Below are 27873 nucleotides of genomic sequence, written 5' to 3'. Positions count from 1 at the left end.
TGGTGTACGTAAAGCGAACTCCTTATCTTTGTTATTTTTGCTAAGCAGTGCGAGACTCATACAACAAGGTCAGGAAGTGGCCTATCCACGGTGGTATTACTGATAGGGGCACCCTTGGACTCATGTTTATTTCAATTATTTCTAGCTCTTTATTTTCTGCTCGATTGTCCATCCAAAAGGGTTTCAGTGTATGTTGTGTTAAATTATTTTAGTATGTCCTTTTAAATTAACCAGTTATTTAAATATAGCTATATTCCCCTTAAGTCAAGTGGCATTTCTCCCAATTGTTCCAACAACACCTGCACATAGCCTCAAATACCAGGGTGTTGAATATTGTCTGAGTTTTTGAGAGATTTATTTGCTGCAGGTCTAAACGCTAAACACCCATAACCTAATACATGTATATCAGACTTCTCATTACATTTAATACTTTCGTACACATGTCAATTATTAAAGCTAATCTAATTATTTCTAAAAAACAGTTCAGTGCAGCCCTGGAGTGTTAATGGTACCAAGGAGGACAATCCTCATTGTTACAATTTATTTTTTTAAATAAAGATACACATTGACATATCTTATATGCTTTTATTCAAATACGGGCAACTCAAATTAAAAACCACAGACTGTATATAAGACGAGAAAAAAAATTGGGTTATTGATACGAACTGTGATAATTTAATTGGTCTAAATCACGTGTCTGTCACGTGACCCAGCTGTCGGGCCCTACCAGTGTACACAGTAGCAGGCTGCAGAAGAAGAAGCAGCAGCAGCAGCACAGAGCAGAGCAGAGCAGAGGTAAGCACTTCACCGGCCGTTGGTGGCTCTCCGGCTTTGTTAATTAACTCCCCACTTTGTCAACAAGGCCACCGACCTCTGGGTACTATGAAAACCTACGTGCTAATATTTAAAAAACCGATAGGATAAACAGTGCTAACGTGCTAGCTGTAGCCTGTTAGCGACCAAGTGCCAGCGGCGGATGGACGGAGCTCAGTCTCCGCTGATGATCGCTCAGGCTCGGCTAGCTGGTCGGTTAGCCGGTTAGCTACCGCTGGCTGTTCTTTGTGGAGGGGGGGAGACAACACAGACAAGCTAATGTTCACTCACGGGCATGTCGGTTAGCTAGATTAGCGTCACTGCACAAAGACGATAGCTACATTTAAACTGTGGAGATTAATCTGCTGACATGTTTTGATCTATGGAGCCAACACAGCAACATACAGAATCTAGCTATCTGTTGCTAGCAGGCAGCTCACGGTGATGGTTGTTTGGGCTGTTTTGTCATCCTCTTCACCTGGCTTCAATAGTATTTTAGTATTAAAAACGTTATTTGTCTTTCTTTGCATTAACGGCACAATAAACTGGCGTATGTTACACTTCTGCTGGAGCAGCTGTTGTACCGCCACCTGTCTATAATTTAGTTTTAGTGGAATAGATGTAGATACTATTTCTTTCTCATTACGACAGTTGACTAAACATCCACCGGGTCTCGTTTTATTGTCAGATGATTGTTTGTCACCGTTTCATTTGGTTTTCGCTTCGGTCTTTTATCACATTGAATTGTTACTGTCGCCTTGGTACATCAGTGCTAGCCTAATAAAACGGGAGCTAAAATGAAACACGGTTCTCCTGAATAATTCAGTAGTTAAATGTCCTTCCGCTGAGCAGGTTAGTCCTCGAACTGAAGTGATTGCTCTTCACGACATGAGTAAGTGATGGTTAATTTTAGGTTAGCGCATTAATATTTAAATTACCGGCAGTGGGTGGCAGGTGAGTGCTTCCACCGCTTTTACACTGTTCATACCTTTTTTTAAAATTTTTATTCTTTTAAAATAACACACGCTTGTTTACTTTCTTAGCGACAGTTCTGTGCGATACTGATGTCCTCTTTTTGTCTCCAGCAGTCCTCCATGGGATCCCCGAGGCGGGTTGTAAAGACGTGATGAAGTTACCGGGAGAAGCTGATGGAGTCCCTGCTCCTCCTCTCACACACACACGGGGGCCGCATGAGGAGGACACAGAGCACTGACATGACACACTGAACTGGACAGAAACGCTACGAACATCAACTGGAACCTGGGTTTGTTTTTGATCACATGACTGGAGTCTGCAATCTTCCACAGTGGATTTCTAAATCCTTACCCGGTACTCTCTCGTATGTTGCCTTGTCATTTAAACATCACCAACAAGGCAGCTCACGTGATCAAACGCATCACAATGACTTGAATGAGTGCCTTTTTTGTTGTGTATGCAGCCCATTCAGCTGTATGACATCTTCAACACAGCTTCGCTAAAGAAGTCTACAGTTTCGTGACCTCATTTGTACTTTTTTTGGGAAGTGTTCACTGATCACCTTTTTAATCGTTATTGCAAATCACCGAGCTAGCCGAGGGAAAGCGCGAGTACTATGCACCGTTGTCGCTGTCTCACATCTGACACTGAACCAGTGACTTCAGCGGAGGAGAGGCTCTCATAACGGTACCGACCCCTCCGAAGAACCCCCGACCTCCCTCTGGGTATTTTTTATTTTCTTCTTTTATCTACGGGGGTGTGGAGAGCTGCAGGAATGTTCGCCGCCGTGGAGCACGGCCCGGTCCTCTGCAGCGACTCCAACATCCTGTGCTTGTCCTGGAAGGGCCGCGTGCCCAAGAGCGAGAAGGAGAAGCCGGTATGCAGGAAGCGCTACTACGAGGAGGGCTGGCTCGCTACCGGGAACGGTCGAGGAGTCGTCGGGGTCACGTTCACGTCCAGCCACTGCAGACGGGACCGGCCCACCCCGCAGAGAGTCAACTTCAACCTCAGAGGACACAACAGCGAGGTAAGAGGAGTTTCCTGGGTAAATACGTATCATCCTGCTAGAATAGGGCGTTGATATTTGGGTCGGCTGGAAAGGTAAAGAACAAATCTGAGTAAAAAAAAAACATTGTTAAAGTTGCAATGTGACATCCTGACTAAAATGTTCAATATATTCTTGCCCCACCAAGCAGTAACTTCAGAGTGATGATCACATTTAGTTTATAAACCTTTTTTACAATATTCAAAATATACATTGAATATTATCCAAATTATGCCGCAACTGTAGGGTACTCTTCTATGCCTGACTCTGAAAAAGTATTTTAGAAACTAATTAAGAAAAAATGGATTATCTTACATTTATTGTCTTAAAGATATAACAAAGTACATACAAGCTTCTTAATAAAACAGCGATAGGACATTTCTGATTAGTTACTTAACCCATCTACCCTGCCTCGAGCTCAAACTCTACATTGCAAATACATACAACACACGTTTCTCTACATTTATCCGTAAGATAGTTTATTGATCCCCCTTCAAACAGTCTGCTTAAACCTCCTCAGTCCCGTACATCTGGGATGCAAATGGCTGCAAACTGTTACCAGTAGCACTCTGGGCTCACAAAAATATGATTTAAAGAGTCGAGTCGGGGAAGATTTCCTTTCACTTTTTCCTTTCCCCAGCTGCAGCGTCGGGTGAAGAGCAATGTCCTTGAAGCTGCTGGTCTCTGTACTTATTTAGGGCAGGTGTTTGTCGACAAGCAGCTTGTCTAGCACAGAAGTGGTCAGGTTCACTTTAGTTAAAGGGGGTCCGAAAACCAGTGCCACGGCACGCTTAAGAGTTTCAAGTCTTTCTACAGCAGTTTATTTCACTGTTTTAACTCGTAACTAAATAGATAGTTTCACCATACACTCCGTGTGGATACACCCGTCAGTATAGCAGTGCTGGCACCAGTAGACTGCAAACAGGTTGCGTTTTCTCTCTTAGTGGGTGGAGCTGTTGGTCAGATGGAGCAAGGTGCTGTGTCAGCATCCCATAAGGCAGCTGAGGGGAGAGTGGATGAATCCCTACAGAGAGTGACTGAAGCGCAGCAGAAATGTCATTTAACTCTGCCCACTTGAATCTGGTCCAAGTACTGAAATTTCCCTTTTTATTATTTTTGGTGCATGCGGTGTGGAGGAAGTTAAGCCTACACAACTCAAATCTACCCACTTTTTTTTTTAACATATTTGAATTTGACATTATGCACTTATTTGGGCTGATTTAAATTCATTATGACACACATTGAACACATGTGCTACTGGGAGAAAAGTGCACACTGCCCTCAGCCCGGCACCAGTAATGAAAGCAGTAATGTCCTCTCCACTTCCGCTCTATATTTGATATCAAGCAATAAATAAATGCTTTGGGAAATCCATCACTTGCCCACCCTATGCATAATTTGGGGTTTCTGACAGTGGTGGAAATCACACTGCCTAATGACTTTTGTCAAGCGATGACGGATGTGTTCACTCACCCACGTCATCTTCTATCTGAGGAGGAGAGAACGCTCTTTTCAGGATACAGGCCAACCTCATGGGTGGTATAGAGTCTCCAATACTGTCAAACCAACACAAATTCATTAAAAAATTTTTTTTTTTAATGCCGTGTCAATACATTTGGGCAACCTTTCCTCATCTCAAAGAAGCTGCACACTCAGCAGTTACGTCCCCGACGGTCCCGTCCTTTAAACGTCAGCAGCGTCATTGAGCACTTGTCGTCGCTGGTGACGAGTGTCCTTTCACATTAATTGGCTCATGTTAGGTTATGAATGACTACACACACACACACACACACACAAATGCTACATGAACCCATCCTGTGGGAGTCCAGTCCTGCCAAGATCAATACTCATGGCAGCGTCCTTAAGTTTGGCCATTATTCCTGTTTGATGTATAGATCAAAATGTCCTGTGATCATTTTAATGTAAGCGAGCGTCTGAACGGATGTGTCTTTTGGACTGGGCCCAATACAGGCAATGTAGTAAAGTACAGGGCGGATCTTAAGCTGTCAGACATCTGTTAAGAAGAGGGCAGACTGGTAGAGGACCGGAGTCCTGCAGAGCTCTGCACCGCCTCTCCCAGGATAGAGGGTTTGATTTACACTGGGGTCCACCCAGTTTGCACTCATTGCACGACAAGATAAAAGCATGTTGTGTTGTGTAACTCGGCTGTTGTCCGGTTGTAGCACCTGTTCCTAGGACTCTCATGATGTTCTTCAGATAATGAAAAGGCCTGTAACATATCTGTGATTGTCGCTCTCTGTGTTGTTCTGTGGGTTGGGCTGAGAGAGATAATAACAAGGTAACGGCTTCAAAGGGAGCGAGGTGTGTGGTGCCATGCTCCTTTTGTTCCCTCTCCCACAGACATCTTTTCACGGTGGGCGTGAGGAGAAACTTCTTTTGTTTTTCGTTGAGCTTGGTTGCTTAGCAGAAGTGCTCAGACTAAGTGCACAGTATCGCATATCTATAAACATTTTGTTCATGTGTTTTTATGTGCATGCTTTCAATTATTCTCCATGTCAACCGTTAATTATATTATTTTATTGTCGTGGTTGTAGCCCTGTTTGATTTCGTACTGTTAACTGTTAAGCGTGGTTTATGTTGTGTGTGTGCTTATAGTCTCATCCTGTTTCATGACATCAAAAAATGTTTTTTTTTGTATTAAAACACAAAATAACATTCATTTAAGTAACTTATTTTAGGATGATTAAAAATAAAACATCCAGACAAATAATAGTTGTATTGAAAGAAAATGTATCCTCAAATGTCCTGATACTATTTTTATAGAATTTTCTAAACCGAGCGTCTGACCTTTTTATCAGCAGGTGTGTCCGCTGCATTACACGAGAGAACAATAATATTGAAAATAGATGAAAGTGTCCCGTCTCTCTAAGTGACTATACCTCTGATGCTGCGGCGTTATTCCTCGGGGACGTGCATCAGAATAGATCAACGCCTCTTTTGACAATCCACTGCTTTTTTTCCCCACATCATCGTGCTCTCCGATGCTGAGCAGACTGAGCAGGCAGTCACTAGGAGTCAGTTCCTTCTCCACGAGAGCTGAACATCCCAGACAGGCTTGACAATGACTGTCGGCATGTTAACAAGGAGTTTGGGAAAATTGTCTGCCAGCATCCCATCAACTGCTAGCTGTGCCATTTGTCCTACGGTGCAATCATATATATGCTTTAATATTTTAAAAAGTACTTTTATTTCTAGTGAAAATATCCACTTTTCTAATACGGTTCCATTGTAGATTTAGTATGCTGTATGTTGCACATATATTGGTGTTTATTTTGAAGTTTTAAAAGCCTTCTTTTGCTGCAACATCATTGGACCTTGAGGGCCTTTCACACAGAATGCAATAACGGCACCGCTGCTCTCTGAATCAGTTATTTCCAATAAAGTTCTTTGCATGGTGTATGCTGAGCCCAGAAAGTAGAACATGAAGAGACCATCTCAAGGGGGGATGTTGTCACTTGTTTGTGAGTTGTTGAGACTAACGCCCCTTTTTAGTGTTGTGTGTCTACTGAAACTGTTGAAAACATGTGTTCATACACACCTCGCTACCCTTCCCATGAGTCTTAGTGGTGAGTTATTGCCCAAAGGCAGGAGTCCCACCTGTTGGGTTTCCCCTTTGAGGCCAGACCCGGGCTCTTCGCTAAGGCAGAAAGGGACTAATTGTCTAAGGGCCTTTAAAAGAGATGGGCGACCCAAAGTGCACCAGCTTATGTTTACCCCGTCACCATGTGGGTTCTACTCCCAGTGCTGCTTCTTTGGGTTGTTGTTCTCTGAAAATGTTTCATGGGGTTTGTGCACTGAGGGAATCCCAATCTCAGATGAACCCCACCACCGTGTCTTGGTGTGCTGTGTGACGTTTTCATACATTAAAAAGTTGTCTCCTGACGGAACCTCATAAATAAGTCCGTTTCGATGGCCTGTTCGAGAACCAGCACTGATCTGGGACATGCACAGTTGTTTTCTGTGGGCAGGGAGGAGGAAGAGTTTGACTTCTGTGGTGCAGTACAACTAACATGTCTGCTCAGACTTGTTTACAGACCATAATAATGGATTGCATGACAGGAATAATGCTGCATCATTGTTCCTGCTGTACAAGCAGAGGAAAGTTAGAGGAAAGTCGTCACTTTTAATGGGCTGTGCTGCATTTCAGTTTCACTCATCTCCATCACCACCTGTGTCCAGACACTTGTGTCTCGTCACACCGCCTAAGTAGTTCCTCCCTCTGCACCACAGCTCAGTCCTCCTCTGTCCTCCATCATGGCCTAATCCCCTGTGCCGGTCACTATCCCACCTTTACACGACTTCCTTTAGAGCACTTTCTTCTGCTCTCTCTTCGTCTGGTCTCTTGACATCAGAAGCCCTGAGTACACGACCCATTCACCGCATTAAAATGGTCTCACCAAATGTGCTTAGTGGAAATGGGTTTAGTGGGCTAATCCATCCTCGGAGAGGACACGTAGCATAACACTCGGGCTCGGCTGCTCCCTCACATCCAGGTGGACTTGTCTGCTCGCTAGAACATTTCCAAGAGAGCCAGCGTGGCCTGGACGGTGCAGGTTCTTCTTGCTATGAGCGGTGTTTGTAGTCAGGGCATACAGTAAAGAGCATATAATTATCATTCTATTCATCTTTAAAGAACGTGTAGGGAGAAAATACAATCAAATGTTCTGCAAACATTAAATAATGAATCACAAGATTTTCAAGCATGTAGCTGTTTGCCCGTTGCTACTTTTTAAAATCTTTGCATCGTTCACACCCAGTGATAAGCAATGTAAATGCTATTATCGGATATTGGTATTGATTGAGGTTTTATAACTTATCACACGCTTGCTCCACTCGTAAACATTTCAGATGCAACCTCCGCCGAAGGTCCCGCCGCCCTTTCCTTCACGCTGCAAATCACTCCGGGCCTTTACTTCATCCCATTCTGGCTTCCTTGCTTTTTGTATCGGCACAACGCAGCGCTTCTTTAATTGAGTTTTGCGTCTGATTTAATATCATGTCAGACCCAGAATCAGAGGGGGTGGTAGAGGGGGGTTGTACAGAGAAAGGGAAGAGCCTCTCCTTCCTGCTCGCTTGCGCTGCATCAGATTTTATTGTCGCCCCGGTGGTCTTGACTTTCCAATAATTCTTCACTCATTAGTCAAGCGTGGAACCAAGTGTTTTTTAGAAATGGTATTTTACTTTCTCTAATTTATGTGTTTTAAATCGATAAGTCTGTATTGTTTCAACTGTTATTATAGTCCTGCAATCAAAATTTCCAATATGGGACGATAAAGGCTAAACTGAACTATACCACGTTCTTTTATAATAATTGTAACTACGACATATTTTCTGGCTTATTTAGATTATAAACCCTTGCTTTACTTAAAGCATGTGTAGTTTCATCTAACAGTATGCAGTGTCACATAGGTATAGATGTGACAAAACGATCTTAAGCTATACTTTTGAAGCATTGTGGTCGCATTCCACCAGTCCAGCCTACTCATCCTTAAGCTTCTTGCTAAAAAAAAATAAATGTACAACTCCTTCGTGCCAGGGACCAGTGCTGCCCTGGACCCGAGTGCTCACGACTGCACCGCTCTGCCGCTGCACCGTCGCAGTGTCCTCTCACTTCTGCTGACTCCGATGTAACCCAAAGCTGTCCCTTGATTTGATTTGGTCTTCTCGGTGAAGTTGCTGGGGTCAGCTCAGCTCCCCGTCTCCCAAGTCCCAGCAAGAGGCCAGGGCTGCAGTGACGACAACACGGCGCTGCAGGAGGGAAGACGCTGCCAACTTCCCAAGGAGAAGTTGTCAATGGCCATGCACGGGCCAAGGGGCAGTATTAAAGTATCGTAAACATGTGGTCTCCTCTTCTCTAGGTAGTGGTTTGCCTGGCTTGGAGCATGTGACTATAGCTGAGATGCACCGATTGCAATTTTCTTCGCGGATTCAGATTTGAAAGAAAAGTCAAACGTGCCGATTGCGACTTTCTGTCTTTCTTTTGATTCTAAGATCTATAAATGAAGGCATACATAATCACTGGATTACTCTGAGCACCATGCAGGGGAAGGATTTTTACAATATAATATATTTTAATATAAGTAAGTTGCTAAATTAGTTGCGTTTATAGAAAAGCCCCTAATTCTAGTGAAAAAGTCGGTAAGTTGGCAACAATGTGTGTGTGGCTGAGATTATAGTTTACTGTCTGAGCCGCTGTGGACACGACCTGAACCATCTTGCGGCGCATGCGTGTAAATTTGGTCAAGCTGTAAATTGTCCGATTCTGGCCAATCAAGGCTTTTTCAGTCACGCTGCACTCTTGAAATGTCAAATTGTGTTATATTTAATTTGAAGGTACTTTGAATGGGCCTGGAGCACACGGGCATCAATCAACTGCTGCATAGCGGTTCATTTTTGTCGGTACTTGTCTTTGACCATGCAGCAAATGATAACCGATGAAGATCTGCGTGTGTTTGTTCCTTTCCTGCCCGTGATCCCTCTGGCCCCTCGCTGTCCTGTGGCTCCTCACTCTGATCCCGTCTGTCTCCATGTGATGTCTGATCTCCCAGATCGCTGCGTCACAGCGAGGTGCTCAGCTGTCCCCCTTGCGGGATGCCTGACCAGCTCACACTAATCTCCACGCTGAGCTAAATTTACACACACACACACACACACACACACAGTATTCTCACCTCCATGAGGCTGCAGATAAGTGTGCACACATGCAAGACACAGCATGTGTAAACCTTATGCTAATTTTGTCTCTTTTTTTTTCATTTTGGCCCTTTTTTGTTAGTTTATGCACAGTGTATGAATGATGTTAGAATTATGCAAACTGGAGCTCCTACCTAATCTAAAGCCTCATGTATACACTGGCTGGAGCTGCATCAGGTTGTATAATACCATCCGGAAAATCCATTTAGCTCACCAGAGGTTGCAGACCGTGCACGAGTGGAGTAACAACACTGATCTGTAGTCCCCCAATGAGATCCTTGAGCATGGAAATGTCTTCTCTTTGACAGTACTACGGCTGAAGCTGGTCAGCTTTGTGCCCACCGAGCACTGTAAGCTGCATCAGGTGACTGCTGTGGCTGAATGATGGATGGAAGGCCGTTTTTTTTTTTTTAATGGTCCGTGATTATGGTCTACTCAGTCAGAATGAAATAGCTGCGGACCTGCAACGGGCCGGGTCTCATTGTGTCCTCCTCCCTGCAGTTTGCCAGCTGAGACACACCTACAGATGCAACATTAGGATTTATACCACTGGGATTGGGAGTGAAAACACAGTAAATCTGGCTCACAGGACACCTTATTGCTCAGGGAGCGGGGCCAGGAGAGCAATGAATCCTACTGTTCGCTCATTACGCTGGAGGGCTGCACATGGTGTATTCATATAAACATGTTTGTGTGAGACGGATCACTTTAAGTTCACCTAGGATAACCCCGTCTTTTATCACTGCAGACATTTAACGATGCACAAGGCGGTGGCTGGTGGGGAGTTGTTGACGACCCCTACAGAATACATGTGGCAACAGGAGTTACCTCAGCATTGTTGCTGCTATTGCATAGAAACAACTTCTACTCATGAATGTTCCCTGTTTGAACTTTATTTATAGGAGCATTACTCATGTACAGTAAACTGAAAATTGCTTACTATATAACTTACCGTAAAACCAGGACGAAAGCTACCTGGGATTTCTTCCACCACATTCTGGTGATTATTAAACTAACTCCAGCCTGGCGTCAGACAATTTGTTTCCTGTTTTCCCGACATTGGAGTCTCATGGGCAGGTGAGGTGTTGTGTGTGTTAATACTCTGGCACATGCCCAACAACTGGAGAAAGTTAAGGGCCTGGGGCCACACATTTTCCTGATCTATTATTTTCAGGAGTAAATTGATCCACTTTTTTTTCTTTTTGCTAATTTGTGTTTATTGGGTAGCTTTCTTCGATATACACTCCAGATATATATAATATAGATATTTTGATGCCACCTAACCTCTTGGATTTCATCAAGAAACAGCCAACTGCACTAGTTTAGATAAGTTAGATTGAGGGTTTTATGAAAAGCAAGCATCAGCATATCGTGACTAAGTTTCTTAGCGACAGTCCTCCTGCCTGCATGTGCACAGCGAAAGCAAGTGGCCAAGAACTGCAGTTCTTCAAATAAATACTTTAGGCTGGCTCTAAAAGTGAGTCAATCTCCATAGATGCCCATGTTAAAGTCCCCAAAGCTTCATTTATAACGTTGATATTAATATTATTATTATTACTATTAACTTGGGCTGAGTGTCTATATCGTGTTATATAGCGCCAGTGTCTTTTTTTTTTTTCAGAGCGCTCTGACGGCTTCCCACACCAGACATTCACAGTTTCATTCAAAACCTCAGTATGTTTTGAATGTGGGGAAAAAAAGAAGACATTTGGTTCAGCCCTAGTAGAGACGCTGTCCTGCTGCAAAAAGAGCCGCTGACTGAGATTACTCTGATCAGCATGCATGGGAATAAATTACAATATGACAGAGTTGTGTGTATTTCCCACTTTCCCCCTGATGGTGTGAATAACTGCTGCGCTGCTCTGTCTTGTCTGTCCGTGTGCTGTCAGTGTCCTCTTTTCGCACCATGACAATATCCATTATGAATTTGTCTTTCTTCAGGTTTCAAAGTTTATTTATTTGTAAACTTTGTTTTTTTTCTATAACTTTTCTGTAACTTTCTCTTCTCAGACACAAAAACAGAAATGTTGTCTGAACGTTTGATTATTAATTAATAACACCTGTTCAACTGGAGCATGGACAGATGGGACTGTGCGTTTGTCTCGGGGGTGAGGAGGGGGAAGGTGGTGTTGTTGGGGGGGGAAAGAGCAAGACTGGGTGGCTTAGCCAACTCTCAGCCACTGATCTGTTGGACTTGCACTCGGCGAGCGTAAGCCCCGGTAAAACCTTCCCTGTGCTGAGTGTTTCAGCCTGTACAGCCCACGTGCTTCACTCAGCAAGAGCAGAGCTGCTCTCTGTTTCGGATTATTCAGCGGGGAATAGGCTGAGTCACGCTATAAAAGACCAGGCAGATAGACACACAGGGAGAGGGGGTAGGATGGAGACCGTAATGGGTGCCTTAGAGATGGATGACGCTGACAAAGAAAGAGATTATGGACAGTTTGATTTATGCTGTTCTCTGCCGCTGATCCAAACTTCTTCCCCTGCAACTCATTTCTTAGGCAAATGACCATCCATGTCTATATCTACCTCTGGGGCCAATGCAGAAACCCATGTTTCTGTGTTAGAGGCTATACAGTTTACTATATGCCCACAATATAGTATTGTCTGTAAGGACGTTCATGCATCAGTGCACCTTCTCTTTTAGATTACATTTCCCTTTAGTTACAAACTAAATGCTTTCTATAAAATTATGATCGAGACATAAGTTGTGCATGAAAGCTGCACAACATCAGAAAGTATTCATCAGAAAGTATTAAGTCCCAAACAAGGAGGAACTCTCAGAAATGCATGTTATACGTGTGGTCTGGTTTGACAACACATGAATCTCATTGTTTGTAATATTCAGGATATTAGCAGCTCCTTTGCAACTTTTTCAAAATGAGGTTGACCCACTTTGATATATATTTTTATCTGGTTCAATGCTAAATTTAGCTCATTGAAATGTGGGAACTTGGTTTTTACTTTCTGGATTTGAGGCGTTTCAGCTGACGCCCCAATTTGGAGCGACTTGCGGCGAGTGTGCAGACAAGAGTTCAGAGTTTTGATCAAGGACACTCTGACAAGACATGGTGTTGTTGATCAACTCTCATTATCTGTTGTAGTTAAAGGAGCAAAGCTGTGTCAAAGGAAGGCCACTGCTAAATTCTTTTGTCCCTTTTTTTTTTTTTCTTCCCTTGTTTATTTTGTCTTGAAGGTGGTCTTGGTGCGATGGAACGAGCCCTTCCAGAAACTGGCCACCTGTGATACAGACGGAGGGATCTTTGTTTGGATCCAGTATGAAGGCCGCTGGTCCGTGGAGCTGGTCAATGACCGTGGAGCGCAGGTAAAATACACTACACAGAAATGGGACATGAACTAAATCACTAATTAAAAACTGCATTTTTACTTTGACACTGAATTAGGGCTGGGCGAAGTGGCTTATAAATAATATATCAATATTCTGGGTGGTATTTATTTATTATTGACAGACGGAGGAGGGTGGAGGGTCGGTTTTATTTTGAAGTCAGATCTTGCTGTAATGACTAGTACATACTCATCCAGTAAAACAACACGGGGAGCTAGTTTTACCGTCTCTTTCCATTACCGTTTCCTGAATACCGTTAACTGGGAAAACCTCCCAGACATTCCACTTGCTGATTTTGATGATGACTGCAAAGCGAGGTACAAATGCTCGGACTGATCCATCAATCACTGGCATCTGCTGAGCTGCGTCTGACACATTGTGACGGCAACTTATTATTTTATGATCAAGCTAGTTGGTAGATGACAGTCTGAACAATAGCTTCTCTCTTTAAACACATGGCCTATACAGTTTGAAATGGCCCCTTTGAGGTTAAGATTTTATTTCATACAAGTATTCATTTTATACTGACATTAGCAGAGTCATTATTTCAGTTGAGCGAGACCCTTTCAGTATTAACAGTCTGCAGGAGGGCATGTATTGTCATTTACCTTATCATGTGGTATTCTGACGGCACTGGTCACAATACTGGGAAAACACTAGTGACAAGTGTAAATGCCTTGCTAGCGGATCCTAAAGGCGGTTCTCCTCTTAACATCTCGTGTTTTTTAAATTCTCATCTTTGCCATCATTAGATATTGAGAGCACCTAAAAGACTTGAACACTGTTAATGAAGACCAGTTTCTCACTTGTGCTAAATAGATATCTCATTACATTTGACAGTGTTTGCTTTACAGAATAGATATTATTTAATTGTAACAACTGATGTGTCCGGTGCTCTGTAGGTGAGTGACTTCACCTGGTCCCATGATGGTACCCAGGCTCTCATCTCCTACCGGGATGGCTTTGTACTGGTGGGATCCGTCAGCGGGCAGAGACACTGGTCCTCTGAGATCAACCTGGAAAGCCAGATCTCTTGTGGTATCTGGACCCCCGATGACCAGCAGGTAACACACACAAACACGCACGTCCCACAGAACTGTGACGGGTGCAACGTGTCCGCTTAGCACTGTGCCAGCCTTTGAATGCTAATAGACGTAGAAGTTTCCGGTTGTCATTTTCCACTTTTATGTATGTGGACTTGTCCCTCGGAAGGCAGAGACAGGTCCTGAGGGAGATCCTCTTTGAGTGACAGCAACCGTTCTCTGTCTTGAATGTTTTGTGAGGCTATCTATGTATTTGCTTTCATGCTGTTAAGTTGTCAGCTCAGGTTGGACATCATTAAACTCTGTCTCTGGATGCGTCTCTGCCTTTGTTCATCGCAGTTATTTTCCGTGTGATATGCATTTCTTTCGTCTTTCTTTGCTCTCTATCCGTCATCTCCGTGTCTATTTCTAAGTGTGCCTGTCTTCTGTCTCAGTGAAATGTCTTGTTGTTTTGTCTCTTTCTTCTTCTCCCTAATAACCCTCGACTATTTCTCTCTAGGTGTTGTTTGGTACTGCAGATGGACAGGTGATAGTGATGGACTGCCATGGGCGCATGCTGGCCCACATTCTGCTGCATGAGTCGGATGGCATCGTCAGCATGTCCTGGAACTATCCCAGTTTCCTGGTGGAGGACAGCAGTGAGAGCGACACAGACTCTGACGACTACTCCCCACCGCAAGGTAAGCATCTTGGGGTTAGATATGAATAGACGGCTCTTTGTGGCGTCTTCAGACACACAACAACAAAAATGCCACGATGAGACCTGATCTAAGTGTATAATCTGATGAAGAACTGGAGAGCTGGAGTAGTTCAGCTGTTTCATACGTAGGTACCTCGGTGCAGATGTGGGACCATCTGTTAGCTTCTAGCTCCGCCCACCTTTTACCTCCATCTTTTACTGTGCCATCAATTCGTCCTCATGCTCTTAGTCCTTAGGGAGGGGGAGAGATTTCCAAAGTTGGGGGCACCAGGTGGAGAAACAAGTTATGGCTAGTAGGTCTGCGCTATGTCGTCAATAGCAGCCTCGGCCCCCTGGTATTCCCATGAATATTTTATACTCTGAAACACATAAACGGTGCCTGGGTTCTCTGTCAAGTGATTAGATAAACATGAGGACCATATCTATGAAGGACATGTAAAAGACAAAGCTACATGCGTCTCAACACGCTGCACTTTTGACTGTCTTTTTGATGTTTGGATGTCTTTCTTGAGAAAACAGGGTTGTATGCTCTGTTCTTGAATAAGGCACCAAACTTCTATTTTGTCTGGAGTATACTATTGGACTAAAGTGCAAAATGTGTGAATTGAAGCTTATAGTTGGAAGGATAAGTCATTAGAAGGATAAGTCATTTGTGATGCTGATCTCACGGGCGATGAGAGACATTTAATGAAGCTTCAGAAGTGGGAAGGTGACTATTCAACGATTTTCCACTTCTCTGCCAGCGGTGAAGACGGGGAGGGAGAGGCGCATTAAAACAAAAGAGTGTGACCAAATGGAAGGTGGGTGGGGGGGCTGCGTTGAAAAGATGGAGGGCAAGAGTTTGAGGAGGAGGAGGATTGAGCTGACGTTGCCACTCTACCTCCTGTTTGCTCTGAATGCTGCAGTAGCTGTTGTCATACCGGGAGGTAGTGCCATCCTAATCATGTGCACACATTACACATGTACAGGGATATATAGTCGGTGGTGTCTATAATGTGAATCCCTGGATATTAAATGTTTCTGTGGTGGCCCCAGTAATATTTTGTATAAGAATTTGATTGCACAGGCAAAATGTTACTAACACAAAGGTCGATCTCCTCCTGAAGCATTTAAACATCTATTGTATTCTATTTCACTCCCTCTCACACACTTTTACAAAACACTTTTATAAGGACGCTTTATTATATAGTTTATTTAGATTATTTTATGGCCTTGAAGCCGTCATGTTGTCAGATGTATTGTAACTAATATCATGTTATACAGAACTTTTGTAGTGGGGGGAAAAAAGTTGATTTATTTGGCTATAAAAATATATTTACAAAATATTATTATATTTTCTTACTTTTATCAGGTGTAAACAGACACACTGGTGTTGTAGCCGTAGTGCAAGACAGCGTTCAGACACCTGTTGAGAGGTGGCCACCTGCCATACCAGCGGCAGATATCGCAGTGTAACGGTGTGCATTACTAGACTCTTCACGTACGACACACTGACAGTATACTCAAGTGGACAATCGCAGCCTATACCCAGGAAACCTGGAAAAGGAAATGAATCATCATGAATGAAGATGCTATAAGCATCTCTTTAAAATGTACAATAACAACACCAGCTGTTTGTACAGTTGTGCAATTAATGTGTAAATCTGTCCTCACTGTATTCTCAATGGCGCCATCTTTAACCCAAATCCCCCAGGACTACCCCATAAAAATTTTACCTGCAATGTCAATGATGGAGCCCTTGTACTTGTGTGCTGCGTTGACACAGTTGACTGCACACCATCTTTAGCATTAGGAGAGTGAGAACAAAAAAAAAGGTTGCAAGATAAACACTTGCATCCCACTTTTTCCTCCAATGAACTTGTGTTCAGAATGTCATAATTCAAATATTTGCAGATCATGTCAGCGTTTCTATTTTTTATTTGTGCCTTCCTGTGCTAACAGCCTACAGACATTTACAATGGTAGTAATTAAGAACAGTTACCGGTGAGCCTGAGTGTATCTGGTGAGTTCACTGTCCAACATGTAGATGACCAGTGTGTATCTGCTGCACTGGGACGTGAGCAGCCAACCAAGAGAAGAGTTGTTACGTGGTTCGCTTTCCCCACCGTCTTGCTGCTCTCACCGCCTCGTTTTTATTGGTTCCTGTTTTGTCTTTTTGCCTCCTTTTTTCTCTTGAGCCTAATTAGTCCCAGTTGCTAAGGCTGTAGTGGTGAGGGTCCGTCCTCCTCCGGCTGTGCTATTTTTTTCTTTTCTCCCTCACTTCCCCGCAGGCCACGCAGTAAAGCTGAAAAGTGCTTGCCTTAGCTGGAACACTGATTATGCTCTAACTCACTAATTTAACCGGTCAATAGTAATTGATTGGCCCCGATAGAAATTATCTCTCAAGTCGACAAGCCGACTGAGACACTAGACCGCCTATTCCTCCTCCTGCCAGATCTCTCTATCATGATATATGATGATGACCCATTATCACTGCACTGCACAGCACAACACACTGCATTTACAGCAGCACCATACATCTCATTTAATGCAAAACCCCATTGTGAACTGATTACTAATGAGAAGTAGTAACTGTAGATTGTGGATGTAATAAGTAATGTAACTTACTCTCTATGTTTTGTCAAACAAAGTTAAACCCCAAGATAATGGGGTTTAATTAATTATTGCATTTTATTCAGCGCACAGGTGTGTATCATTTTAACACTAGTCCCTCCTGGATAGACATTGATTGACATCCACTATCCACTACACTGAAAAGGTGTATTTTTCTTTATTTACAGATTATACCATGTACTTTAAACTGTCACACACCTCACATTGCCTGTTTACAGTGTTTGTGTTGTACTTGTGTCTCTTCCCAGTGTACAGCCAGAAACCACTGTTAACAGTCAGCTTCACTTCTGGAGACATCAGCCTGATGAACAACTATGACGACCTCACTCCCACCCTCATCCGCACCGGTCTGAAAGGTGTGTGGGTATCTTATAATTAATGCACGCCCAAGTGTTCCAGCAACTTTGTCTAAATTACCTCCAAATGTAAATTCTGCATGACATGATGGTTACTTTGTGCTGCAGATGTGGTGGTCCAGTGGTGCTCGCAGGGGGACCTCCTTGCAGTGGCGGGGATGGAGAGGACCGTCCTCTCCAACGAGCCCTCCTGTCTTCCCACCACCAGGAACGCACTCGTTAAGTTCTACAACGTTCAGGGTGAACACATCTACACACTGGACACACCAGCACAGGTGATCAACTGTAACAGGGTCAAACCTGGCTAACGAGTAGTCTGTCAACGTAGAATTGTATGTATTGTATTTCCCTTCCTCCAGTGATGAGACTCAATATGTATTTGAAGACCTAAGATGTCACTAGAAAACCTAGAAAAGATAGTTAAATTGGGCTCTTTGTCAAGTTTGTAGTAAAGTAATAGACTAACGTAAAGTAAGTTTAGAAACTTGACTGCTGTAAACAACACAAACTTAAGGTGCTTATTTTTATTGCAGAAGACTGCTGTTCTCAGAATTCGCTCTAAGAAATGTACTTTAAAAATTTGCCAAGTTCAGTAAAGACTATAACAGTCAGAAACCTGAACATCGACCCATATTTCATGCTGGACATTAACATTGTGGAAGGATGTAGTGCAGAATCTAATAAATGTGGCAAAACAATCTCACCCCGCTCTCCAATGCATCTCCTCCGTCGCCCTGCAGCGCCCCATCACTACGCTGTGTTGGGGTCACCGGGACTCCCGTCTGTTCTTGGCGTGTGGCTCGGCGCTCTACGTGGTGCGAGTGGAGCACCGCGTCGCCAACCTGCAGCTACTCTGCCAGCAGGGCATCGCCACAGCAGTGAAGGAGGAGAAAGACGTTGCCAAGCTCACCATGCCTTCCCGCCTCTGTTCTTACGTCACAACTGCTTTTGTCCCCACCATCAAGGTAACAAAGAACAGGAGGGCTTTAGTTTACTTAATGCGCAGCATTGCTTTCATAGCTTTCTGAGATTAGACTGCTCTCCAAAGCTAAGCATAACAAACGTATACAGCAGTACACTTTAGCTCATGCTAACACAACAATTTGAGCTAAACTGCAAACCCATGTTTTCTCTTCCAGCCCCCCATCCCTGATCCCAACAACATGCGTGATTTTGTGAGCTACCCAACAGCTGGAAACGAGCGTCTGCACTGTACCATGAAGCGTACGGAAGATAACCCCGAGGTGGGGGGGCCCTGCTACACGCTTTACCTGGAGTACCTCGGAGGGCTGGTGCCGATCCTCAAAGGCCGTCGAATAAGTAAACTGCGTCCAGAGTTTGTCATTATGGACCCCAAGACAGATGGGAAAACAGGTAAAACTGAGGTTCTTCCATTTTGGCAACCTCACCGAACAAAAACAAGACAAACATGTTACCTGATTAGAGTGTACGAGTTAAAATAGCTTTTCTCAACGGGGGGCGTTCAGAAAAGTGTGTTTTTGTTTTAAATCATTCCAACATGTGTTGACTCAGCAGAGATAACAGTTTATATTCCAATATGTTTTCTGTTTTTCTTTAATCATTTCTTTCCATTTAAATACTTTAACTTACATAACGTTAAAGTATTTTAAAGGTGTTACTCCCATGTCCTTGTTCAGTGAGCTATTACTGCCTTCTGTAAAACTGACTTGGATTTAAAAGATGTTCAAGAACCAATTTTATTTTTCTATGTTTTTGATAATAATCATGATTATGTGTTTAAATCATAACATACATCCAGTATATGTTTTACTGTTCGTAACGATTCAAACAGAACTGCTAAATGTATTCCTTATAGACACGTTTTCCTGCTCCAGTGCTTTTCCAGTTATTTGAGTATTCTTGAGTTGGCACTCAGAGCGAGTATGTTTTAGTCACATAGGGCAGACTGGGCCCATGTTAATTAAAAGCTGCTTAATGGGGGCTCTGATGGCCCCTGGGTTTCTCATAAATCAACCCGCACCCTGCCCACACAGTGATAAATGAAGCCAGCCATGAAATGGTTCCAGCCCATTCACACTTTAATGCCCATCAAATAAATTAGCTGGACCTAAACTGGAGCAGCAGTGGTTCACAGACTCCATATGAATGAGGAAAAAGGGAAGAATTGAGACTACTGAAAATAGGGTTTGCACTGAATGGGTCTAAATGTTTATCTGTAGAAATGGGTGAACATTGCTGCTGCCATCATGTTTTTAAACAACATGAAGGTGCCTGGCTCTAAGTTGTTAAAAAAAGACTTCCTGCAATGCCAACTTTATTTAGTCCTCGGGATAATACCCTTTGAAACAGCAATATTATAAACATTTTAGCCAGAATCAAAGTATGATTTTTAGCATCAAGGTGGCATCGGTTTGCTGCATCATTGTAAATGACAGAAGAAATAATGCCAATAGTAAACTTTATCTTGAGATCTACACATTTCCAATATATTTACTCTAAACTGACACATTCTTTCCATCCGCCATCTTGTTTTCTCTCCTCAGATGAGATGTACGGCAACAGTCTGATTACTGCCATGATCGACAGCTGTAACTGCTCAGACTCCAGTGACATTGAGCTGAGTGATGACTGGGTTGGCAAGAAGTCTCCAAAGATATCCAGGGGTAGCAAATCCCCCAAACTGCCCAGGTAACCAGACACCTGACCTGTGTGTACTGTAGCATGCCATCTTTAACTGCATTTCCTTTATTTATATGGGACATAGCAGCCAGTGGTCTGTGTGAAATGAACACATTAATACATAAATCAAGTCAATGTTTGCTTTGCATTTTTCGTCAGATTGAATAAAGAAGCTATTTTTGTCCCCATTTCAATTCTTTAAAAACATTTCCCACATGATACCCAGTTATTCTGTGTTTGTTTAGGTGCTTCTGTGTCAATAGTGTGGCATCCCGGCAGTTATTTAACTCTTAACCTGCGTTCCTATATTATCAACCCTGAACATGAATGTGCACTGGAATGTTTTACACTTGTTTATTGGTTCACTGCATGCCTAAACCTTGTTTTTGTATTTGCTACCTTCTCTGTAGAGACTTAGTTTGTCCCTTTACCAACAGGATCAACATTGATCCCAGAAAATCGCCCAAACTATCTCGCACTACACAAGAGATATCCAGGTCACCGCGGTTACCTATACGAAAACCCTCAATTGGGTCACCGAGTCTAACACGGAGGGAGTTTCCTCTAGATGACATCACTCAGGTAACACAGCTGAATTCAGTATTTTCTTCTTGTTTGATGATAAGCTCACACATTTCTCAATTAGATATGTATTCTGTAGATTATTTTGAATGTTTTTATAAGTAATAATATTATCTTTGTTCCTGTCTTGTAGCAAAATTACCTTGCTCAGGTCACATCCAATATTTGGGGAACAAAGTTTAAGATTGTGGGACTCTCCGCATTCTTGCCAACTAATCTTGGTGCAGGTAACAACTTCTCCATTAGCGTTTAGCATGAATTAATAAATAGATGTCATCAGTCATTTTAATTTGTCCCATTTGTCAATTGTCTTTATTGTTATCATTCATACTCTGTCTCTCTCCCCTCAGTCATCTATAAGACAAGCCTCCTCCATCTACAGCCCAGACAGATGACCATCTACCTGCCAGAGGTGCGTAAAGTCTCCATGGACTACATCAATCTGCCCGTCTTCAGCCCCAATGTCTTCAGTGAGGATGAAGACGACCTGCCCGTCACGGGCCCTGCTGGTAGCACCGATGACAACCCGCCCTGCACTGTCAACATACCTATTGCCCCCATCCATAGTCCCGCCCAGGCCATGTCCCCCGCCCAAAGCATTGGTCTGGTCCAGTCACTTCTAGCCAATCAAAATGTTCAGCTGGATGTCCTAACGAATCCCACAGCCGCCCCTGCTGGGGCCTCTGCTGGTGGGTCAGACCAAAGCCAGGACACCATCCTGACAGCCCAGTACACAGTTCCCACCAGGTACACCAATCCTGGTCAGGTAATCTTTGGGGGACTAGAAATGAGTCGCCTAATGGTGGGACCCCCACCATCTCATCATCCTTCACAACAACCGCAACAACAGCCAAGCCACCATCAACAACAGCAGCAGCAGCACCACCATCATCATCATCAACAACAACTACTACAACACCAACAACATATTCAGCACCAGCACCAACAGCTTCAGCACCAACAGCAACTCCAACAGCAGCAGCAGCAGATACTCCAGCACCAACACTTGCAACAGCAGCAGCAGCTTCAGCAACAGCACATTCAGCAGCAGCTCCAACACATGCAGCAGCAGCATCAACATCAGCTCCAGCAGCACATACAACAACAGCAACAACTACAACAGCAGCATCAACAAATTCAACACCAACTGCAGCAACAAATACATCATCAACAGCAAACACAGCAGCAGCATCAGATGCAACAACAGCAGCAGCACCATCAACATCAGCAGCAGCAGTTCCAGATTCAAATCCCTGTTCCCTCTATGTCATCAGGACAGCCGTCGGGTGCAGCTGTGCTCCAGCAGGGAGCGCTGCAGATACAGATCCCTCATCCACCTGCGGAATTACTGCTTGAGAGAGCAGTGGGGGGTGAACACGAGCACCTACTGAAAATCAAAACCACTCGGTCAACTCCACAGCTGGCTGAGGGTGATACAGTGGTGTTCAGTGCCCCTCTAGAGCTCAGCAAGATGAACCCCCCACCCCCTTACCCTGGGACAGTGGCTGCCGCTGTAGCGGCGGCGGCGGCTGCTGCTGCTGCAGCATCAGCCGCCGCCGCAGCCTCCAATGCTGCATCTGGAACAGGAGGGAGCACCAGTGGGACTCCTCCCCCTGGGGACCTTTGTCTGAAGAAGGGAGAGTTATCACTTTATCCTTCAGGTCAGCAGCAAGCGCAGTACCCCACACCACTGGGATATGAGAGGATAACGACGTTTGACAGCAGTGGGAATGTGGAGGAAGTATGTCGTCCTCGAACGCGCCTTGTCTGCAATCAGAATGTCTACACACTCCAGGGACCTGGCAGCTCTGCCACTCTCAGGGTCACCTCCTCCTCATCCTCCTCCTCACAAGACAAGAAGATCCAGCTGCCCTACACCTCTGCAACACTCAACAGACTCACTGCACCTCGCTATTCCATACCCAGTGGAGACCCGCCCCCATACCCTGACCCAGCCAATCAGAACAGCGCTGTCGGCAGGAACCCTGGACAGAGGCTTGACAGCAGTCTGATCCATGCCACTCTCAGGAGGAACAGCCGAGAGGCCGCTCTCAAAGTTTCCCAGATGCTGGAGCCGCCCAGACCATTGCCTCCTAAGGCTAAAAATAATAGTGCACTAGCAGCCTCGTTCCAGCAAAGGGTGCCAACAGCCTTATACACCTGCAGTCAGTGTAGCAGTGGATCTAGTGTTGGAAGCACTGCCCCAGGGAGCACTAACGGAATAGCAGGAGGAACTATTATCAGACAGGATTTCCCTCCAGGGAATGGGGCGCCACACAGCACAGTTATTGTTCACTCCAACAGCACTACTCCTCTGGCCTCCCAGTCCTCTTACAGCCTGCTGAGCGCTCTTGAAGGATCTGGTTCTTCAGCAGGAGGAGGAAGTAACAGAGACAGGGGTGATTATGTAAATTCAGCATTTAGTGAGGATGAAAGCCTGAACCAGTCACTGAGGAATCTGGCACTAGGAGGAAATGATGCACCAGGGCTGGTTGTCAAACGCCCACCTCCCTATCAGTGGGACCCAGCTGCCACGGAGGAGGTGTGGGTTCCTCAGGAACGGACAGCAGCGCTGAATCCCACCGGACCCCACAAACCACCCCCACTTATTCTTAGCCCAGCTCAGCACTTGGATCTGTCCAGGCTGCCTTTTGTCCTTTCTCCAAAGTCCCCCACCAGCCCAAGTGCTGCATCATTTCAAGCTGCTGCAGCAGCTGCAGGCTACCAAATCTCTCTCCAGTACCCTCCAACAACTGCCTATTCTGGAGCCCAGCTACAGCCCATGCCGGGGTCACCATGCCCCTGCTCCTCCCCAAAGGAGATGGTGGCACCTGTACCCTTCTCACAACAGGAGGCAACCCTTGTATTACCGCCTGGTTACACTGCAAACCTTGCAAACCTTGCAAACCTAGCCTGTTGCCCACCCATGTATCCAGGAGGAAGTGCTTGTTCCGGGCTCCCCATTCCCCCTATTTCCCTTCACACTCCTTGGGGTACCTATAATTCTTGCCCGCCTATGCCCAGTCCTGCAGTGCCACTACCACCCAAAGCCTCCCACATGGCCATAGACAAAAAGGTCCTTTCGCCGCCGCCTCCTCCACCACCACCCCCACCGCCACCACCAGCAGAGCTGCAGAGCCATGGAGGATTACAAGAGGCCATGGCAGAGGCTGGGGAAGGTTTTCAGGAGGTACTCTCCTTGACTGAGAGCCCCGTCCCACAGCGGCCCGAGAAGTTCAGCAAGAAGAACCGCAAGCGGGTTGATGGGCGCGCTGAGGAGGCTAACGTGCCATCTTTGGCTGAAGGGAGCAAATTGAAAAAGGAGGGCCGAGCTTTGGGTGATTTCAACTCACTCATCTCAAGTCCGCGGCTGGGAGGAAGGGACAAGAAGAAGCTTAAGGGACAGAAAGAGCAGCAGTTGAAGACCAAGAAGCTGAATAAAGCTACTGCCAATAGCGAGTTCCAAGACAGTTCAGAAAGTGAGCCAGAGCTGTTCATCAGTGGAGATGAGCTGCTCAATCAGTGCCAGAGTGGTAAGAAGGGCTGGAAGACCAAGAGGAACATGAGGGCTGCCAGTGAGCTGGACGAGATCAAGTGTCGAAAGGCCAACGAGAAGGAGGACCGAGGGCTGGGCAGCCAGGGCTTTGTGTACGTCATGGCCAACAAGCAGCCACTGTGGAATGAAGCCACGCAGGTCTACCAGCTGGACTTTGGTGGGCGCGTCACACAGGAGTCTGCCAAGAACTTCCAAATTGAACTGGAGGGCAGACAGGTAAGAGAGCTCTTGTTCAAGGAATATCATCCACTGCATGTTATCTGTGTACTGAAATGACCATTACAAGTAATATGATGTTGATGAAAGTAGCTTCTACACTCTGTATTCACTTTTTTTGTTTGTTTGTTTTTCTACACAGGTGATGCAGTTCGGCAGGATTGATGGCAATGCCTACATCCTGGACTTTCAGTATCCCTTCTCTGCTGTGCAGGCCTTTGCAGTGGCTTTAGCCAATGTTACTCAACGCCTCAAATGAGGGGTCCCCTCCCTCTTTACCCTGAGTTCTATCTGGGATTTTAAACGCAATCTGTTGAAGGGACAGTTGTTTCATTTGAGATTAATAGACTTTGATTTTGGTGAGAAGACTTAAATCAGCCCTGGTTATAGAGAGAGATACAATCATGCTGCACTACACAATGCTGCCACTAGAGTTGGTGCAATAAGCATTTGCTGCATTCGCCAAGGACGCCCTCCGATCTGCTCCGTTTGGCGGTCAGTGGCACCTTGCAGTGCATGTAGGGCCAAAGAGCTGAGCTTTGGTAATCGTCATGCAAATAAATGCTGCTTTAGCTAGAAGAAGCTTATAGACATAACCGATCGGTTAACTGAGAGAAGAAGGTGCAGTTTTCAAAAGAAGCAGCAGTAATACTTGAAAACCACACTCTGGAGATCACCGTTGTGTTTTTCCGAGAGAGCACAGGTACTACTGGGCACTGAAATCCATTGCTGTACAAACTTCAGTGAAACAGTTACCACTTTATTATACTGCTTTTGCTTTTAGGATTTTATTAAATGACTCAACATCGTGGAGGGTAGGAGGTTATTTTTGTTTTTGCTCTCTGCCATTCCTTTTGTTACTCTCTCAGTCCATCTTGGTGGGAATTGAGGCTTAGATATATGCATCATTTAGGAGCACTACTAAGAGGTCACACATTTCACTGTAGTCAAAGGTGTGTCACTGTTAAAAACTGGGGCAGGTCAAGTAGTAAATATAGATAAGTTGAACTGCAGTCTTTTCCATATATTTTCCTGGGACGCTGAAGGAAGAAGTGTTACTCTGCTACATGGATTAATTTATATGTACATTTTGTTCCTTATCTATTCAGATATGAATTTTAACATTATTGTCATTGTTTGTGATACACAATCGTCACACCCTGTCAACATGGTTTTCAACTTACTTGCTTTATTTGGGAGAACTGGTTGCTGAATTTGAATATTGGGTGGAAGGGGTGTACCGAATAGCTTTGACTGATACGTCCTGCACTTGGTGAAATATCTACATACGGTGACGCAGGCGCAAAAGAAGTCGCCAAGGCCTGGATTGAACAGCTTAACCTCTGGCATGAAGTGATTTGTCACCTGCTGTCACTTCTGTGAAGTGAGTGTGTAGTTGGGGCGAGGGGTGGGGTGCAGGGGGGGGGGGGGGGGGGGGGCGCTGCCCCTGCTCTTTAAGACCACGCTAAACATATAAGCAAGGTACAGGAAATATTTTTGTATATTTCCCCGATGCCATTTCATACTCTTTTCAGAAGTCATGTAAATACATATCGGTCACATGTAAATGTTGTAAAGAGACTTGGGGCGACTTTGACGGATGTCTGTTTGCACCTGTTTTCACTGTGTTTTAGGTGTAATTTCAGGTGTGGAGCGACGCTGTAGAACCGTTTAACTCAACAGCTCCAACCACAAAAAGAAAAGTTGACAGTTGAGATGAAATCGTTGTCGCTGAATCTTTGAAATCAGAACTCCAATGAGGGGCGAAGCTATTGAAACCTGTTCATTCAGTAAGCTGACACTGAAATCTGAAAAGCTGTTTCTTTTTTTTTCTTTTTCAGGCAGTCCAGCTTGTATTTGTGTTTGAACTAAAGACACAGAGCGGAGCCAGCTGATAGGACCGTGGACAAGAGTAAATTATTAGGCAAATATATATAAATAGTTTTTATCTGTGTAAGATGATAGCAAAACACATCTAAATAGGGCAGTAATATTAGGCAGGTGTGACTCTGGTCACCTCTAACCTTTGTGCCAAAAGATGCAGTTGCTAAAATTTATAGTTGGGTGGGGGGGGGGAATGGGCCTAGAGGGAAGTGAAACGTAACTCTTGATATAAAGAAAAGCGATCACTTTGGACCGGCTCTGTTTTGGTCTCTGAATTGATGAGATTATTACTTTTTCATGTGATCTTTCCGTATCACAGCCAGATGCATGTCTGTCAGAGGGGCGTTGTGGGGATGTGGGTTGAAAAAAGAAGTCTCTTATGATCCTAAAAAATGAAAAGAACACGAGCATGTCATAAAGAAAATATCCATCTCTTTGTGTTAGTTGTGCAATATTTTCTTTTGGGGGGGAGAATCCCTTGTCATCAATTCTGACCACAGTTTGATCCCATTCTTTTAGTTCAGCATCTCAGTTGCTGCTCTGTACATTTTATTTATGAGATTATTTCCTGAAGGAGATATAGTATCTATATATACTGTATATTGTGGAGTTTTCTGAACATTTCTTTGTGTTGATAAAAACTTGTGTAGCCCAAATTGTGAGATGGGAAAAATGGGGTTGGGTCAAAAGGGGGGGGGGGGGGGGGGGTCAGATTTTCTGTGTTTTGTGAAGTTTGCATTGGATGGAAAAGATGTGAATGAGTAAATGCCCAGTTTAGTGTAATTGGTAGACTAGTTATGTAGAGTGTAACTGTCAAGTCAAGGTGTGTCTGTATTCAACTGTGCAGTCTACCGATCCCATCAGTGTTAAATCTATTCTATTTAAATGTGTGTGTGTGGTCATGGCTTCTTACACATACACAAACATCGTTGACACAAGTTCACAAGTGTAAGCCACTGAGTTCCTGGTAAGAAGTTGCCTGTGGACTTCGGCTACGGGTTCAATTTGAACTGATTTCCTGAGATGACCTGTTGTAGATAATGTAGGATTTGGCTTTTCTTTAGAAAAGGTATGTGCTTTGTATTTGTAGATGTAGACTTAAATGACAAAAACACTTGAAAAGAGTCTGATTTGGTGACTGAACGTTTATAGTGAATGGATAGTAAGGCATGCCATGTAAATTATTTTATAATTGTATATGTCACGCATCTTTTGAATAAAATGTCATTGTTTTCTGAAAAATGCTGTCTTGTTTCCTAAATAGATCCATTATTTGTTGTTGAATTGAGAGATGGCAGTGTTCAAACGGCTATTGGACTGGACTAGAGTTGACACAAGGTGGCTCTATTGTCTCAAACAGCAAATATTA

At 44.3% G+C, this 27873-nt stretch overlaps 1 protein-coding gene across 3 annotated transcripts; it reads left to right on the top strand.

Annotated features, from left to right (window-relative positions):
• Nucleotides 1-717: 717 nt before the first annotated feature.
• Nucleotides 718-27746, top strand: tulp4a (TUB like protein 4a). 3 transcript variants are annotated; one of them, XM_076083604.1, is made up of 14 exons: nt 718-795; nt 1899-2815; nt 12744-12872; nt 13796-13957; nt 14436-14616; nt 17498-17605; nt 17714-17880; nt 18346-18570; nt 18745-18979; nt 20131-20275; nt 20704-20848; nt 20982-21075; nt 21199-24620; nt 24763-27746. In XM_076083604.1, exons 2-14 carry the CDS (start codon nt 2564-2566, stop codon nt 24877-24879), a joined length of 5382 nt encoding a protein of 1793 aa, XP_075939719.1. In that variant the 5' UTR covers nt 718-795; nt 1899-2563; the 3' UTR covers nt 24880-27746. The 3 variants fall into 3 exon arrangements, with proteins under 3 accessions (XP_075939719.1, XP_075939716.1, XP_075939718.1); XM_076083601.1 differs by having other exon boundaries at nt 20677-20848; XM_076083603.1 differs by having other exon boundaries at nt 727-795; nt 1902-2815; nt 20677-20848.
• Nucleotides 27747-27873: the final 127 nt, after the last annotated feature.

The sequence above is a fragment of the Anarhichas minor genome, unplaced genomic scaffold (genome assembly GCF_050575085.1).
Source record: "Anarhichas minor isolate MPS153535 unplaced genomic scaffold, ASM5057508v1 ptg000136l, whole genome shotgun sequence".
Lineage (NCBI taxonomy): Eukaryota > Metazoa > Chordata > Actinopteri > Perciformes > Anarhichadidae > Anarhichas > Anarhichas minor.
This window is presented reverse-complemented; position numbering and strand designations above follow the sequence as displayed.

What these genes read in the sequence shown, in the direction of transcription:
- tulp4a (XM_076083601.1), top strand. Translation starts at nt 2,564, where the DNA reads ATGTTCGCCGCCGTGGAGCACGGCCCGGTCCTCTGCAGCGACTCCAAC. An exon ending in CACTGGACACACCAGCACAG is followed by an intron (nt 17,881 to 18,345) that starts GTGATCAACTGT and finishes GTCGCCCTGCAG; the next exon opens with CGCCCCATCACTACGCTGTG. An exon ending in TTGAACTGGAGGGCAGACAG is followed by an intron (nt 24,621 to 24,762) that starts GTAAGAGAGCTC and finishes TTTTCTACACAG; the next exon opens with GTGATGCAGTTCGGCAGGAT.